At 38.0% G+C, this 17,957-nt stretch overlaps 1 protein-coding gene across 1 annotated transcript in view; it reads right to left on the reverse strand.

The window, feature by feature from the left end:
- FRY (FRY microtubule binding protein) overlaps positions 1–17,957 on the reverse strand; it is a 178,946-nt gene that overhangs the window by 25,066 nt on the left and 135,923 nt on the right. The window contains exons 46-53 of the mRNA XM_009644896.2: positions 17,749–17,919; positions 12,585–12,725; positions 11,664–11,843; positions 10,431–10,592; positions 9,539–9,613; positions 8,316–8,486; positions 2,429–2,629; positions 1,731–1,892 (exon numbers count right to left, since the gene is read on the reverse strand). Coding sequence (XP_009643191.1) covers positions 1,731–1,892; positions 2,429–2,629; positions 8,316–8,486; positions 9,539–9,613; positions 10,431–10,592; positions 11,664–11,843; positions 12,585–12,725; positions 17,749–17,919 — 1,263 coding nt within the window. The remainder of the gene's footprint in view (positions 1–1,730; positions 1,893–2,428; positions 2,630–8,315; positions 8,487–9,538; positions 9,614–10,430; positions 10,593–11,663; positions 11,844–12,584; positions 12,726–17,748; positions 17,920–17,957) is intronic.

The raw sequence follows: 17,957 nt of genomic DNA on the forward strand, positions 1-17,957 counted from the left end.
CAAGTTTTATGACTAAAAATTGGATGACTTCTTCCTTAAAATAAATATAAACCCAGGCATTTTAACTTTGTTTATTCTGACTCCCATTTGTTTTAAGTAAAAATACAGAAGTATGCATACTAGAAGGAAATACCTTTGAGGCAAAAAACACTAAGAAGGCATTCTGTGTGAAGTTATCTATTAAAAAATCTGCAATGCTGGCAAATCCCTGTCAACTTGGGTTATGTATTTCACTAGTATCGAACCTGTCTCAGGACTAGCTGAATTTGCCTGTCAATCCCACAAGAAACTGCTGTGATTTTACATTCTTTGATTATTTACTTTTTCCAAAGCTTTTCATTTTTTTGATGAACACTGGTGCATTGGTACTAGGACGTTAAAGAAATTTTCACAGTAAAGATTCTGAAACCCCAGGCATATATGAAACTCATGAACCGTGATTTGCAATTCTTAATGCACGTACCAACAGCTACTGCAGCTGGATGCACAAGATTAGCTGCAGTCACCACCTGCAAACGTATCTGTTCTGACTGCAGCTTCCTGAACTGAAATTCTGCCAACTTCTGCTGCTTATGGTTGTCACGTGGTAACTTGTTTTGACAAATGATAATGAGTTTATCTTTTCCACAACCATTATTTTGAGAAGTTCCCCTCCTTTCCTATCCTTACCCACATTTCCCTCCTCCTATCCTTTCTTCCTCCTGGGGAGGTTTCTGACACAAACAATTTGTTCAATATTCAGCCCAATTCCAACCTCCTTTTCTATAACCTGTTCACTAGAAGTTTCCAGTACTTCAGTAATCTGCAGTGCTAGTAGTACTGTATCAATTTTTTGTGTGGCTGCATTTGGAGGGGACCAAGGGCAAGAACTGGAATGAAAGCCAATGAGTACACAAGACAACTATATTCTTCCCCTGCCCCATTCTGCAGAAGCCTCCCAATTCAGACATGATGGAGAAAGCTGTATTGATAAGGCAACAGTGTCATAAAGCCTCTGACACCTCCCACCTCCGCCCCTCCCCCCCGATAATATTTCTGGAGAGACAGTGAGAGGAGTAGGTTCACCTGATCTCTCACAAACAAGTATTATTAAACAGAAAATTAAAGAAACCATCCCCATATTGATAATTATTTACCAACCTTACATTATGTTCATCTTCTGATACAATTGTCTGAAATAAACTGTGCTGAACATGGTTGTTGTATCGTTGCAAATCTTGCCTCCCCCCACCCCAGATGGCTTAATCTTGCGGTCATGAATTTAAAATTTCTGAGTGTCTGCCAAAAGGCAAGAACTGAATCCAGTGCACACAACTGTACAATAGGTTCCCACATACAAAAAAATCTCAGAGAATACATGCATACACCCACCACATGAGTTGGCATATCATTCTTTTAAATCAGCATGAAGAACAGAAGAGTATGCCCTTTGGGTTGCAACTTGTAACCAGTTCATGAATTTGCCAGCCAATGAGCTTGTATTGTCTTGGTGCATATGTAGCACAACGTACATAAGAAACAATAAATAAAATCTTTTAATAAAGCAAGTATAAGTAGAAAGGAAAGGGTATGGATGTGCTGGAGCATATGAACGTATTGCACTATGCCGTTATATACAGAAAGTCAGAATGTACTTGCTTTCACAGATCAAAGCCTCCACGAAAGTGTAAGTAAAATAAACTTGGGTGTTATACAAAATTTGCTGCAGTTGAAAGTAAAAAGGTATTCACCTTGGATCCTTCAGACACTTGGAGATTATTCATTTCAGGCAAAGACACATCAAAGCTAGACGTTCCTATATTAAAATGATGAGGGTCTGCTGAGGTTGTGTCACATGATGTAGAAAGTGAGTCAATATGATTTGTGTCCTCAGATGGGGAAAGGGTTATAATCTGTTTAAAAGACAACAGAAGAACTGAGCATACAGATACCCTGCCACGCACTGCTTTTATGAACAAGCAAAGCAGATGTTGTCTTAAAAGGCAAGCGATGGTGGCTCTCTTAGTTTGTACATACAGACATATTATAACGCTTTCAATGTTTTTGTCATAAAAACTGTATGCAAACATCCCAGAAGTGAACAATGAACACCTGACACTGTTTACCCAATTGGAGTCTTGTCCTATTTCTTTAAGCATTAGACGCATCAGAAAGATTTACTACTGGCCATTTGTGCAAAATTGTCACATAGTAATTTGTGGGGGAAAGGGCAAATAATCACATCTGATGCTTCCTGCATTTCAAACCTTGCATTAAAATTCCTGTTTATATTTGCAAAAAAGGAAAAATCAAGCAGCGACAAAACACCGCATTGAGTGCTACCCCCCAATTTCAGCTGATCTGATTGCACCTGGGGAGAGAAAACTAAAAGCCCAGCTTATTTACAACCAAACCCCTATCTATTCTTAAATGCACGTTTGCAACTTACTAGGTCTGAGTTCTCCAAGATTTGGCTGGTGGTCAGGTCCTCCTCCTCCGATGACTCATCGGAGTCCTCATGGTTCATTTTGTTCAGGCTGGGCGTGCTCCCTGAGAGCTGGCTCTCCTCCAGCAGCTGCATGTCACACTTGTCCAGGCTATCCAGGGACCGCCTGCGCACTCCCCAGTTGAAGTTGTCCATGCTCTCACCCTGAAATCAGATATCGGGTCAGCTTCCTTGGTTTGAAACTCATCATATACAAACTACTAATCATTAGATCAAAGTTAGCTCAAGTAATATTCTTACGTAAATATATAATTCAAACTTGATATAAACATTATTTTGTTAAGCAATAATGTAACAGGAGCATTTATAATTTTCCAGCACTTCACCTGGAGATAAGAGCAGAAGCATGGAAATGACAGTTAAATGAAGATTCATTCTTTTCAATATTAGATGTTTTTCATGCATTTGCTGATTTAAGAATTTGTTTTTGTAAGTCCACATATACACACACCTCAATACCGGTAGAGCAATGACAGGCAAAAGAAAAGTTTGGCAGCAATTTTAAAGGATTTTTCCATAATGTTTAAAAATATTAGGAGCACAGTTCATAGCAATGGTTCAACTGAGAAACATATGTTAAAGATTTTAGATTCTATGCATTATATACATAACCATAATGACAAGTAGATTTGAATGAACCCTTCATTTACACACAAAAGATAATAGCTAAAGCAGGGCATCTTTTAAAACATTTATTCTAAGCTCATATTGCTTAATTTTGTAACTTGAATTTATTTGAATTATTTAAACGATACTTTGGCAATAACCTGATTAGCATTGCCTGAGATTTCACACTTTAAAAAGGACACAGTCAAATGGATCAAAGATTTTATACTGGCTTTCAGTTCTGATCCCACACGCAGTTATGTAAAGCTGAGTGCATTAAGCAAATCACGTAACTATTTGTTAGGCTGCTGAACTGATACAAAGATCACTTAATTTCTTTCACGTATAAAAATGACAGTTTTCCACCATTTTTCCATTTGTTTACTTCATGTATTTTCCAGTGGACTGTATCCTTTTTCCCTAATTGTGCTAATTTTCTCACTCCCTTCTTCAAGTCTAGCCAAGTGTTCCTCTCCTGCAAATGCAGGAGCATGGCCCACAACTGCTCCTGTCATGGACCTGCAGAGGCCGAAGGGGCCTTACACAGCATGAAGGGTCTACCCAGAAGTATCCAGCTCCAGTTTTGGGTACTTTATCTAGGTGAAACACCTCAACTTTCCATCAACATTGGAAAAGTTTCTTTTTAAGGTTCAGGGCTGGCTCTTTAAAACAAGGCTCTGTAAGATGCATCACTCTTAAACAAGCAAACCAACTGCTGAAAATCCAAATTGACAGTAAATATGAATTTGACAAAAATATAGTTCAGCCTAAAAAAATCAGAAATATTATTATCAAATCAATGATTATTAGTATTTCCTGGGGTTATGCAGATTAAAATTATGTGTAATCATAGAGAAAGAGGTCTCAGTTCAGTAAGGTCCCTTAAGCAGATTTGTAATTTTAAACACTTGAGTAATCCCCATTCAGGACTACTCAGACATTTACTGAATGGGGACCAAACTGCATAAAGTGCAATTAATTCAGTTGCAATCTTACCTCCTTAACGATCAACAAACTTGCACACATAGATCTTATTTTGCATCACTGCCTTTTAATGCAATGGACTTTTGAATATGATTAGAAAGAGGGAAAGTTCAGTTTCATAACACTAAGCTCACCATTCATGAACAAATATGAGGAAAAAAAAAATATATATTTTCTAGGAAAAAGATAATCCAGAAATGCAAGAACTGTAATCCACAAGAACGTGTAGGACTAAGGAATGCATTGTATACAAGAGCAAATGAACATGAAATTGTTATGAAGCCCAATGCATTATTGGAAGAACCCTGTGTTTTCATCCCAGGACTGGGATCATATGGTAGTTTTGTGCAGGAAGAAAACAGAACACACCTAAGATTTAAGAAATTAGGTCTCTCTAAATCATAGAAATTACTATTGGGTTCTCAGCTACTTATTTTAACAAATTATTTGGCTGTCCATCCTCCCCCACAAAGGCTGGAGGACACATGCAGCAATGAGGCATCCTCCAGAAATACATCAGAACTAAGAAATGACAAAATTACATAAATAAGCAAGCAAGCAAAGATGACCATCAGAACACCCTGATACTCATGATGCCTAGTACAGCTACCAGTAAACTTTCTAGTCCATGTCTACAGGAATACTTCTTGTTGCAGTTTTATTCTGCAATGTCTTAAAGAAGGAAGCCAACAGAAAGAAGGGAAATTAAAAGGGACACTTCTAGGACATGCAGTTAGAAGGGGGAGTGAATTAAAAGTGAGGGAAAAGGGTAAGAGAGATGAAACAGTATAACCCAAATACTGCAGGTATTTGGCTTAGCATAAGCTTGCTTTAGGGGCACGCAGAATCATACTGAATTTAAACAAGAGGTCAACACATGTCTATGAAGATGGAGTTGTTTTTATAGTCTGTTAAGCAGTCTTTCTTTCACAGTTAACAAGCAGGAGGGAAGGCGCATTTGAGAGGCTGGTTCACTTTTATCTACAGCGGGAGCAAAGCTATCTTCTATCTGAAAAGCCACCAGTAACAAACATAAATTCAAAAGAAAACAGTCAGATATTATAAACGTGTCTGGCCAGCAGTGAGCAGGTACCACACAGGACTTCCCACAATCACCACCCTCTGGTAAAGGAGCAGACGTGCCATCGCAGCCACTTCAAACATTACCACAACCCAGGGGAAAGGAGAGACACAGAAAGGGCAGTAAAAAGGGAAGTAACCCTGTGTGGGGGAGAGCAGCGCAGCTCCTCCGTAAAGCTGGGAAGAACCATGCAAAACTTCTTTCACACAAAGTCTTACCTTACTGTATTGACAAAGTATGCAAAGTTAATGGAGTCGCACTAATATTGTAGGGTCTAGGCAAAAGTGTTGTGGAACTGCATAGTAAGGCACTACCTCCATATGCTTCTATCTTTTCAAGCACAGGGATTTTGAGACAAAAGATTGTTGTTTGCATAATAACTGATGTACCAACTATCAGAAACAAATATGCAAAATGCTGTTGTTGCTGATTTTTGATCATTTGTACAACTCATTACAATTCTCTATCATTTCAGTTCTCTCTACATATTGATAAACTGCAAGTTTAGGTCCCAAACTGGTAATCACTGATGTGCCTTTTCAGTTTTCTTCACAGGCTAAATGAGTCCTGTAAAGTTGGTATGAGTACGGCTGAATTAAATTGAGCTGTATGAATTAATTAATTTATTCAATTAAATTCAGGCTGATAGGCAATTATGTAAAGTTTCTGAAGAGGTCTCAAGTATCAGCTTTAGCAAGATGCTAACAGGAGCCAATATACCACAACTGAAAAACTGGAAATTATATATAATTTGCCTATGGAAACAAACAGCCCAAACTTTGCTATATTATAAATAACAAAGGTTTTTTGTTTCTACACATTATTTATGGCTCAATTTGAAAAATGCTGATGCTAGAATTAACGTATTTTAAAATTTGTGAAGATTGTTGAACAAGTCAAAAATGAACATAAAGTGAAGCAGAACCTTTGAAGAAGACCTCAAAAATATTTCTAATACAAGACACAGAATGAAGCACCTGTCAGAAGTGCAAGCACACGCACACCCACCCACCCACGCACACACTGAAGGGGAGGCAACAACAAAACTATGATGTTATTCTATAATACAAGTTTGCAAGAAGGCATAACATATACTGGCACATCTGAGTTCAAGTAGCATTCTTACCTGAAGTTCCTGGGTAGCAGATATAACGGACAGAAAAACAAATAGAAAGAATCTATGTAAAATTACTGTATTAAAGACAACATAGACAAACATTTGCCTACAACTGTAACTAATATTATCACAGAAACTTCAACTCTTCAGCCTATCTTTTAAGTTTGAAAAGAACCATTACCTGCTTTCACATCTTTATGAAATTTCAAACAAGTACATCTTGTGGTCTGGGGACGATACAAGCATCACTGGCCTGTTTAAATCATAAGGTTTTTTGGAAAGGCTATGTGTGCTCTTGCTGGCTTAAGTTTTCTAATGCTGTTTTATTCATGTTTATGAATATATCAAATTCAAACCTGATGCAAATGATACAGTTTCAACTCAGTGATTAGAGATGTAGCCTCTTATACCAGGTTTGAATTTGAATAAAGTATCTATTTAAAATATCAGTAAGTCAGCCTGGACTAAGCCCTGGAATGCAAGCTCTCAGATCCATGGCAATTTAAAAGTATATTAAGTAAAATACTACATTTTTCATTTTACTTCACATAAAACTAATCTAGGCCTCAGTCTTAAAGTTAGTCACACATATAAAACAAATCTTTGCAGGGTCACAGTCCATGAAGGTAAACTCATTTTGATAAGATTTATTCTGCACAATCTGTATATGGTTTTAACTGTTGAAGACAAAGAAGAAATTATTGAATTTCACTGGACAAAAAAATCATCACGTGGCATTTAAACTTTCAGCTATCTTGAAAGCATTTAAGACACAGAAATTATTGCGGCCCATATACTTTTTGACAAACAACCTGGCATTGCTGTTTTATCATTTATCATTGTTTGGAACATTAAAGCTCCTTCATAATATTTGCCTAATGTATTTTCAATCATTGATGCCAACTGCTTTTTTTTTTTTTTAGCAAAGTCATGGGCAGTTGTGAGCCAAAAAACTACTATATTTTGATATAGACTTGGAAAATAAGGACTCTGCTACATCTCTTTCCATTCCTTCATCCTTTCTCTTCATTGGAAAAAAAATTAAAGTTCAGATGTACATGAGTTTACACCTGAGGGGTCTGTTTACCTTAAAATTATTTTACTACTGTAATTCAACTAGGGAGAAAACTGATTATTTCTTCTTCTACATATGTTCTTCTTAGGGCTAAGAGCGATGCCTGAGAGAATTAATGTTAAAATCTAGTCCAGATTATGACAACTCATTAAACTTTTAGGTTTTGCTGAGCATCTGCCCCTTAAGTACTTCAAAAGAGCTAGCAATTTCTGAACTTTTAAATAGCAATAAAATTGTTAGACTTGTTTGGCAATGGATATTAATTTTTGGCCTCTCCCATCCAAATAGAAAGATATACTCTAAGTTTGATATAAGCAAGGTTAAAGGGTGTAGCCCCCCAAAATTCAGCAGTTCTTTAACTTTTTCCCTTTAGCAGTTTCAGCTCAAGGTGAGCTGACAGGCTTCACCTGTCAAGACTTGATCTGGGCCCTCAGGGTTCTGTTTAGCTCCTGCACGAATGATGAAATCATGGACACCTAAGCGGAGTGGAAGGTACATCACTCAGCATTAGTGATTTCATCAGCAGTTGCAGGAGTAACAACAGCCCGAAGGCCGAAATTCATGTTTTGGAGGGTTACTCACAAACCAACACATTTGGAACAATTTCATTTTAGGGGGTTTTAATCAGCAAATATACTTTTGTTAACAATTTAGACCTTTAAAATTGAATTTCAAGTAAATTCACGTAAAAGTAAATTCACTTAAAAGGTACTAGAACAGAGGCTTTATCTCCAGTAACAGTTTTGCAGTGTTTCCCAAAGTAGATTCAGAAAGGAAGGGTGTGGTAGCCTCTTACTGTTATGCTACTGAAATAAACACTAAGTGAACATTATAAATAATCTGAACTCAAAACTAAGTTTATAGTTAGACAGTTAAAGTTTTATGTTACAAGAAGAGTATAGTGTTTAGTAGAAAGAATATCAAACTGGTTTAATAAAAAAGCTGTTTCAGAGAAAATATACTGTACCTCCCCATCTTCCAGCTCAACATCTAGGAAATCAAAGTCCCTAAAGACTCTGAATTGTTGTTCACTGTTTGAATCATCCATGTTCTCCTGCTCCCTTGTTCCGTCTTCTGAAGACACCAAGCTCGTCTGGTGCTCAATCAGATCCAAATCACCACAGGAAGAAAAAATTACCTACAAATCAAAGGATTTCTCTTGTAACAAACTGTTCCCTCTGATTGTTTCTTCCTAAAAGCTGTAATTGGTTATTCAGAAGACTGTATTTCCAGTACACACCTAATTCCTCCACTGAGTATTTTTAGAACACTCTTTATTATTTATGTTGGACAGGTGCCTTCAGATTAAACTTGTACAAAGAAACAACTTCATACTGCAGGAACTCGTCCAAGAATATTACAGCTACCTCCTAATGGCTGCAGATTGATGTTGCCTGGATGTTTGTATACATTTATAGGAACAAAATTTAGAGAACTTAGCAAAGAAAATACTGTCAAGGGGATGAGAAAGTAAGTTCGTAAAAAACCCTCTAGTTAAAAATGATGTCCAAAAATTTGTCGACATTAGAAAACAAAATAAGCTATAAATTTTCCTTTCCTACTAAAACCAAGTGTATCTGCAATGTGGTTGTGAAAATTAAGTGGGTTCCTGTCTTGCAGAAATGAAGTACCTGTTCACCATAATACAAGTGGCATACAGCTTATTCAAAAACATTTAGAAATTCTCCTTTCTCTGTAGAAAATATTTAATAACTATTTTAAGAGCTTCCTACCCTGGATGATCTATTGCCCATTTCCTGGCACCAGATAATATTAATTTTTAAAGAGTAACATCAGAACTACTATCTAAGGGAAAAATCAGACACCACCACCCCACCCCCATTTTATTTCTGTAGTTTAATTTTTTAGTTTATAAAGGCTCTAAATTGGTAATACCAGAGGTCATTACTCTCTACCCACTGAAACGGTGTAAGTAAAACCTATAGCATCACAGATCTCTCACAGCAAACCCATACGTCGCTCTGTAAGTAAATTGTCTTTAAGTGAGAGTGCCACTCACTCCCTCGTCTATACGCTGAGAAATGCAGCGTGGGCCAGTACAAGTGACAATGACAATAATGTGACATGAAATTATGCAAATCAGGTTGGCAACTCTGGGAAACAAAGTTCTTCACTTTTAAAGTTTAGGACACAATGAAACAAAGAAATGGTCAATACAAGGCTACTTACTGAAGGGTTTTTACTCAGCCCAACTTCCTGACCACATAGAGAAAGGACATGAACCAGCTTTTCCTTTGTCCTTTTCTAGAAAACAAGATGTTTCTCAAGTGAGCATTTTTTTACCCACACATTCTCCCAGTGGCTAGAAACATACATTAAGAATTTTTAATTGAGAAGAACCAACCAAAGAATTAGTCATTAAGTGCTCAGAGGGTTGCTTTCAGAGGAACTATGCATACAAGGAAACATAAAAATAGCTGTTAATGATTTTGGTGTTTATTATTTTGAAACTAGCCTGTTAATTCTATTGAACATAATAAGAAAACTTCAAAAGAACAGTACATAAGTTTAAAATTAAGCACATGCATAATTATTTTTTTGCAGAACTGGGCCTGAGTCACTGCTGTATAATCTGCTATATTAAAAAAAAGCACTAAATAAATTTATTCTGCATGATTTTATTTTAACTGACAGATAACCAAAATCAATAAGGTAATCAAACATCACTTTTAGGAAAATTGTTCCAAGGATTTCCCCTGAAAACAACACTTAGAAAGTTGCACATGCTGTCTCTCTGCTCTCCTTGCTAGTATCTGAACTCAACTGTCATTCTTAGCCAAATCTGACCTAGAGTTAGAGGCCTTAAAGAGATGCATTTCCTACAGGTTGAAAGAAAACCACTGGCTGGAGAGAAGAGAGACATAGCTCAGTCCGTTTCTGAGTCCAAGAAAGACATTCAGCACACACGGTCAGTCAGATGCTGTGCTGCCACTGCCCCAGCCAGCCAGGAGCACCGCGCAGGGGACAGAGGGCACAAGCATTTAAGAACTTAGTGTGCGTTAATTCAGCTGCTCCGAGTACAAGTTGTTAATGAATAGCGGGCTGCGTTAAGGGAGTTTACCTGAGAGTACTGGGGTCTCTTCCAGCTCACAGGAACAAGGACATTGGAATTAGATCCTGATGAGGTTGAAGAAGTGCTTCGGGTGACAGCCATTGCCCTGGGTTTACCATCTCGTCCAGAAGAACTCTGCAGTTCATCGTACCGTCTCCCAATAATTGGAGTCTTAAACAGAGAGTAATTATTCACTAGTATTATGCTCCTGGATGAACTTATAATGGGACATATTACTTCAGCTGCAGGAAAAGATTACTCTGAAGATCACATACAGGGGTAAAACAAGGAGTGCACCAAATTTCATGTCACTCAGTATGTATGTTATTTGCCACTGTGAATGTCTCAGTAACTATTGCCATACCCAGTAGCTAGTGCTTATGCTCATGTAGGTAATGCTCAAAGCAACTGTCAAACTAGTTTCTAACATAAGCAGCAAAAACCCCAGAAAGTTTATGAAATTTATTTCAAATCCACATTTCTTGCACATGTTTTTTAATGTTTTTTTTTTCCTAAGAGTGCTGGCCCTGTTCCAACACACTGCAAAATGCTTTCTTGGATTGATGATAGGACACTCAGCATTTTTTAGAACTATACCTACATGAAACAACAACAGGAAACTCTTCATAGAAATAGTACAAGATGCCTTTTTATATTCATATTTCCTTTTAACTCACAGTCTCACTATTATCTATGTGAAAAAGTCTATAATGCTGCAATGTCATGCAGGTTCATAACTATAAATAAAGTGAGTTGCCCATTAAGGCTGATAGGACCATTCAGTTCTACAAAATTAAAAGGTGTACAGGTTTGCAGGATAAAGACTGATGAAAATAATTCAGTCAGAAATCAGAAAGTACTCCCTTAAAGGACATACTTCTATGTTTAACAGTTACAGAGAACATTGGCATCCAAGTATAAAAAATGCTTGGAGGGGGATTTTATACATATAGTATACTTATATATTACAGGTGATATAAATGCAAAATAGCTTTCCCACCAGATAATTTTAAGCACAACTAATAATTCCTCCCCCCTCCCCCCAATCTAATGAAAATCCAGAAAGAGCCCTTCAGCATGGGTCATTACATATGTCACTGTGGATAAGAATTTAAGGGACTTTCAGGTTTGTAATTTTCCTTTCTTTCCCAGTTTTTCAGCTTTCTTAAGGAACTACAGCACATTTTTAGAATTATCAAATGACAGAAGTAAGGTTTTAAGTAGCAGAATTACAAAAAGTACCTCTGAAATATCAAAATGAAACTCTAAAGTTTTCCCTGGTAGCTCCTTGGAGGCACTGTTCCACACTCGATGTATTTCCATTTTTGAAAGATCGCTGTGCTGATAGGATGGTAAAACTAAACTGGCAGAACGAGAAACTACCAGCTTCAGGATATTCAAGGCTTCTCTCCAGTGAATGCTCTAGAAATAGATATAATTAATCAGCAAATGGGAAGAAAGATTCACACACATTCAAGATTATTTTGCAGTCCATATTTTTTGCCATATAAATAAAACATGGAATTGGAATATTACTATTCTTTCTCTCTCTTGGCCACTAACAAGGTATGTACTTGCAGAATAATTTCAACAGCAGAGACCTAGACTTGCCTAAGATGTCATTGTTAGGGAACTGACCTGCAGCCTGGGAGACGTGAGTGCAAGGCCAACTTGGCAAAGGATTTAAAAACTCCTACCTGAATGCCTTAATCAGTATGAATAAACGTAAGGGCCATTGTAGATTTCCCTTCTAACAGAAAAGCTGACTTGACACAGGCTCTTTACAGCTGTGAATTCTTAGTAGAAATATGTTTTTTCCACTTGCCGAGAATTAGGTGCAGAAGTCTTTGCAGGGAAGTGCTTATGCCACATCTCCCTCACACTAATAATTAAAAAGAGTGATCAGTCAGGCTCTGCCTGGTATTAAGCTTACTCCTGATGTAGTGTAGCTGCAGCCTAACCCTTCCCACATAGTGAACGCACAGCTGGGCATTTGGGGATGCGCAGCCTATTAGGCATCAGGATGTTTATAAACTAGATACCACACTGGACAGTCGCAGTCCTCCCGCCTAATCTAGTCTTAAATTCTTATAAAGAAAAACAACTTATGATAGCAAATACTGCTAAGTTCCTATGTTAATATAAAGAAGATAAAGTATTTACCTGGACATATTTTTCAATGGTTTTTAGCACTTCCATGTTAAATTGTTTCACAGGAATAGCTGACAGGTCCATATAACTAAGAAGACTGTAGATCATCTGTAAGAGGGACTGTTGCATACTGGGAAGGCCCTTTTCTAGTAGCTGTTAAAAAAAAAGTTAAAATAACTAATTTTTGAGACATTTCTTCTTATGGAAAAATCTACTAGTTTCCTGAATACCGTTTGTACTGTTAATCTCTCTTCACTTATTGATTTTGCAATGCCATTTTACAATCATTTTACAAGTGATGATGATACAAGTGTGAAGTAAAAAAAGTGCTTTAGGTTGGGAGCCAAATGCTAGCCTGTTTTGATAATGAAACATGCATTTTTTATATGCCTGCCCTAACTTATCCAGAAAACACATTCGGCAGTTGAGTAAACTGGTAGGTAAAATTTACACTGTAATTGGGGAAGCACATCCAATAAAAACAGGGGAATGTCTTTTTATTTCTACCTTCGCTGAAAGTCAGTGAGAAAAAAGAAAACATGCTGAAGAAACAAAACTACTACTATTCAGACATCAATATATATTTATCCAAACATACTTCACTGCCAGTGCTCACTGCCAAGGAAACATTTTCTGTTAAGGAGGAGATGCAGTCCCTGGGCTCTCTTGCTGGAGAGGCTAATACAAAAAAGGGCTTGATCTAAATCCCGGAATTTTGGAACACCTGAGTATAGATCCCAGAATACCACAATGAACCTTGGAAATGCAACTGTGCTCATATATATACATGACACTAATTCAGGAGGTGTACAGACAGATGTGCTATGTTTGCACATGTGTGTGAAATACTCAGCCGAAAATTTCCTGGAAGGTAGCATGTTCTTTCATTGGTGACAGGTCCTGTCCCACCCCACAAATTTCAGAGGCAATCAAATGTTATTGCTGGAGGTTACCAGAGGCTCAAGACTAGGCTCTATCCTTCTGTTCAGGCCAACAAAAAAGTTGGTCTAATACTGGTTACTAGAGATATTAGGATCTCGAAAACATTTATTTTTAAAAATTCAATGCTGTCTCATGTCTTCCATCAGAGAAAAACTTTAACTGTTATCCAAGTGAAGTCTAGTAATTTATTAGATGCCCTCACTGGCCTGAATGACAAGACTCCTCTTTTTATTGAATGAGAAAGCTTCATGTCAACCAAAATGGAATGATCAATTAGGACACACACCTATCTCATCCTGCTAAGTATCTTCTGCTTTCTTTCATCAGTAAAAGTGAGTAGTAATTAGTGATTCATAAAACAAGGTAGGCAAATTCCATTAACAGCACAGCAGATGGAACGCACTATGCTTTATTCCTCTACAAAAAGACAGCAAGGATTCTTAAATTAAAGGTACTACATGGTAACCCTTTTCAGCTCATGGATATCTTTACTGAGGGATAAAACTTCTTCAGCAATTCTTCTTCAAAACAGGGTTATAGACTTTTTCTTGCCTTCCATTAGGATCTTGCAACAGAAGGTTTGATTCCTTCCTTGTAAATAGCTTATATGATCCAGCACATCGGCCAGTATACCATTTTAGTGTAGGAATAAAAGATTAGAAGAAACTATCTGGATGAGAGAAAGAAATTTTTTTGTTTTCTGACAGAGGCTACTGCATCAGATAATCACTTCTGTGATAGGAAAAGGAACTCTTGGGAAATAATGGGAATTTTGCCTCTATTGCTGGTTAGAAAGCTGTTCTAGGAACTTCATCTCTGAAAGCTTCTAAATTCCATTCCAGTTTGTATAAATCTGTTGTCAACAGAATCCTCTGACTTGAGCAGCTCTTGCCCCTTAAACTCTAAACATGTGTGGACTGTGCCAGTTTTCACTTTTCAGATGAATATATGGGGTGATTGATAGTCCAAGTGTGTACTTAAACACATCATGAATTTGTAACAAGAAAGAGTATTTCAGTTTAAAAAAAGAACAGCAACTTTAAAATGCATTTAGTACAATAAGAATTCTTTTACTGCCAGAAGTAACAAAAATAGCAGCAAGATGGAATTTTGGTAGCACATCATTTGGATCAGCGAATTCCAGGACAAAGAGTTCCCACTGTATTTGTAAGAAGAAATCATAACTGTTGTCAGCCTTTTTTTTTTTTTTTTTTTTTTGTGTGTGTGACTTTGGTCCATATTAACTGTTTTGAAGACTTGTGCATTCCTCTCTTGTTAGTGTGTGGCAACTATCCAGGTCTTATCTGGGTTTAGGGATCCACACTCCATTAGCAACATTTATCCCTTTCCTGAAGCAGCAACTAACCCAGAACTAAGGGGAGAGCAGAGCCTGCTGGTCTGGCTGCTGCTGGTTGATGTGGCTGCTGGGCTGCTACAACAGGACACAGTTCCCTTTGCCCCTCCAAATCTGGCAGCAGGTGAGAAGAGATGCTCAGCTCTTAGCCTGTGTTAGTCAGACAAACAAATGTTTTCTGTGTCTACTGAGGAAATAAAGCAGGCATTTCACAAGCCACGTCTGAGACACAAACTGTTAGTGGGATAATGCCTGATCTAGGACATGCTTCCCCTTGCAACACAGATGTTCTAATCTCTAGTGATACCTTGGTTTTGAACAGGTTATGAATGGTCATGCTTCTCTCACAAGCAATCCTCTACCTAACAGGGAGGAGGAGGAAACATCTACCATGAGCATGTTACTATCCACTACATGTTTTTTTGTCCCTCTGTATCAGTAACGTTAGCTATTTAAGTCCAAGCATGACCCTGGACTTAATGAATCACTAGTTTAACATGTGACCCGTGTCAATTCAGATATGCTCCTAGAATGACTGTGCTCTCATGCTACAAGGTTGATTTTTAAAAATTAATATGCATAAAATCTAACATAAAATCAAAGTAAGCTTTCAGTAATGTGTTTGTATGCTGATTTTGGTAGCGGAGATTCAAGGTTCTACTGCGTTATTAAATAGTGATTTTTCCTCATCTGTTGACTAAGATGCCCCAGTATTTTTCCAGAAGAAATGTTAATTTTTCATGGATGGAGCTGTAATATGTAAAACTGATTAAGGAGCACTGCTTTTCACAGTAAGGTTTGAAGAAGAACACAGCTGAAATGTCTTATTTTATGCCAAGATCATACCCTTAGCTGACAAGCAATTACCTGCCATCAAATAGGTTAAATGCAAATTTTTGTCTGAATGGCAATAATTGAAGCTTTTACCTTCTGCTGAGAGCATTTGTTCTCCTAATTTTAATAGCTTGTAATAGAAAGTCCCCTTCTGAGGGGGACTGTGTGTTTGGAGGGGTTGCTGTTGCAACACAGATTTCCTTTGTTATTCTTAAGCACCGTGTGTCTCACAGTTTTTCTCAGGCCCAAGCACTGGGGACTAAGCCAGGATTGTTAAAGCTGGAGGCTCTGTAACCAGTGGCTATAATATTCAACCTCAGATTGCCCAGTAGGGCTGTTAACCCATTTGGCTTTACCTATTGACAGTATATCCCACAGTCAGTTTACAGGAGACAGGAGCACATTGTTTATCTTGGTCTGGGGATTAACTAAGAAGAAAAGGGAAAACATATTCTGAATGCTGGAAAAATCTTTTTCATGGCCACAGCAGGCTGAACAAGATGGTTTCTTGTCTCTTGCTCCTCCTCCAGACTGGCAGCTACCGTATGCCCATACAAATATTCCCAGACATGACTCAACAGAGCTGCAGTCAATGTAAATAGAGAAAGGAAGTTGTGCTTCTACTCTGTCATCCTGCAACGATGGTGCTATGTGAGGAATGTGCCTTAACTATGGTCAAAAACCTGCCTGACTTGCTGTTAACATAGTAGCATGGCACCAACCTACAGCAAGGGGAAAGCGCAAAGAAAGAGTCTCCAGATGCACGTCTAAGCCCGTTTTGAGGGGAGCGAGATCATGTGCAATGGCCTTTGTGGAGGTGCTGCAGCACTAGTAGCTGTATGTAGAGCACTGAAGGGAAAACAGAGGGGCAAACACTGTCCTAAGGCTGGGAAAGAAATGGAGAAAGAGTTTAAAACTCAATTTTTACATCATTTATTTATTAGGAATACAAGTTTCTGCTGTGGAGACACTTGACTGGAGAATTCAGAGTAATTGTGTTTGAAAAGCTAATAGTTCTTCAGAGTCTTTGAGTTAGAAAACAGACTGAAAAACATCACGGTCCTGTTTTAGTGTCCTACAGGAAAGTCATGGCTTTCACCATCAGTCAAGATTGCATATGATTGTTTACTTAGAGCCTCCACATGCAAACAAGGTGAGGAATTGCAGCTTGAGGCAGCAGGGCCAAGTTCACTCTGAAGTCCGAGTGAGTGTGGGAATACAGCCTGGCATCTCAGGCTCTTGAAAATCTGTGGATAGTCAGTATCAGAGATGCCTGAGGAGTTTCTGTAGATCCTTTGGCAAGAGGGAAGAATGAATCTGCTCCAAAAAACCAAAGCTGTTCTCAAGAAGCTAGTGGATTTATGTCATGAATACAGAACTGGCTTCTCCATGGATGAGAGGGGAGACTGAAGGCATCTCACTACAGCTAGAAGTGAAGGGATAAATTGAGAACTCTACAAGAAAATGGTGTCCTCATAGTGATCTGACACAGGAGACAGAAGATCAAGTCACCTTAAGTTAAAGAGTAGACTGAGCCTTGGATCCCCAGTAACAACACTGCATCAGCTCTACACTCAGTGCCTAAGAAATGTTAGGAGTAAGTGAGCACAGGGGACAACCTGGGCAGCAAGATGATCCCATTCAGTGTTAGAGGAGTGTGTACAAATTGGTTATCAAGAAACAGATTCTAATGTAGCAGATGATATCTTATTTACGCTGCTAAACACCTCCTGCAATTAGTCCTCGTTTTACTCAGTGGGATCTAAATAAATGTTGTCCAGGTTCTCTCTTTTTCAGTGGAAAATCTGTCTGATTGATGAGTGAAGCTGCTTTAAGATGTATGAGCCCTGCAGACCTTTGCTGGCTTTTGTTTTAGTGTTCAGTATTGATTTCTTATAGTAATTCCCTTTCTGCTAAATTCTGCTTTTTACTCTTAATTATAAACAACAGCTACAGAGTGCCCTGAGTAATCTGCAGGCAGGCTTCAGCTCTTTGGTTTGTAGGCAACAGAAGAGTTAAAGCTGTAAAAAATCTTTGAAAACTTACCTCAGCCAAATACGTGACCATACTCAAAGTGATATCAGCAAAAGCTTCATGAAGGTAACGGCAAACCACATTTACCCAGGTAGCACAGTCCCTTGTATAGCTGTGTGTTTTATAAAGGGTCATAACATGTGCAAGGTTCGATAGCTTGGGGTTCTTCTCCTCCAAACAAACCTAATTCAATATAAATAACCAAATGCATTAAGAACAAG

The sequence above is a fragment of the Egretta garzetta genome, unplaced genomic scaffold, assembly GCF_000687185.1.
Source record: "Egretta garzetta isolate BGI_Z169 unplaced genomic scaffold, ASM68718v1 scaffold40, whole genome shotgun sequence".
Taxonomy (NCBI): Eukaryota; Metazoa; Chordata; class Aves; order Pelecaniformes; family Ardeidae; genus Egretta; species Egretta garzetta.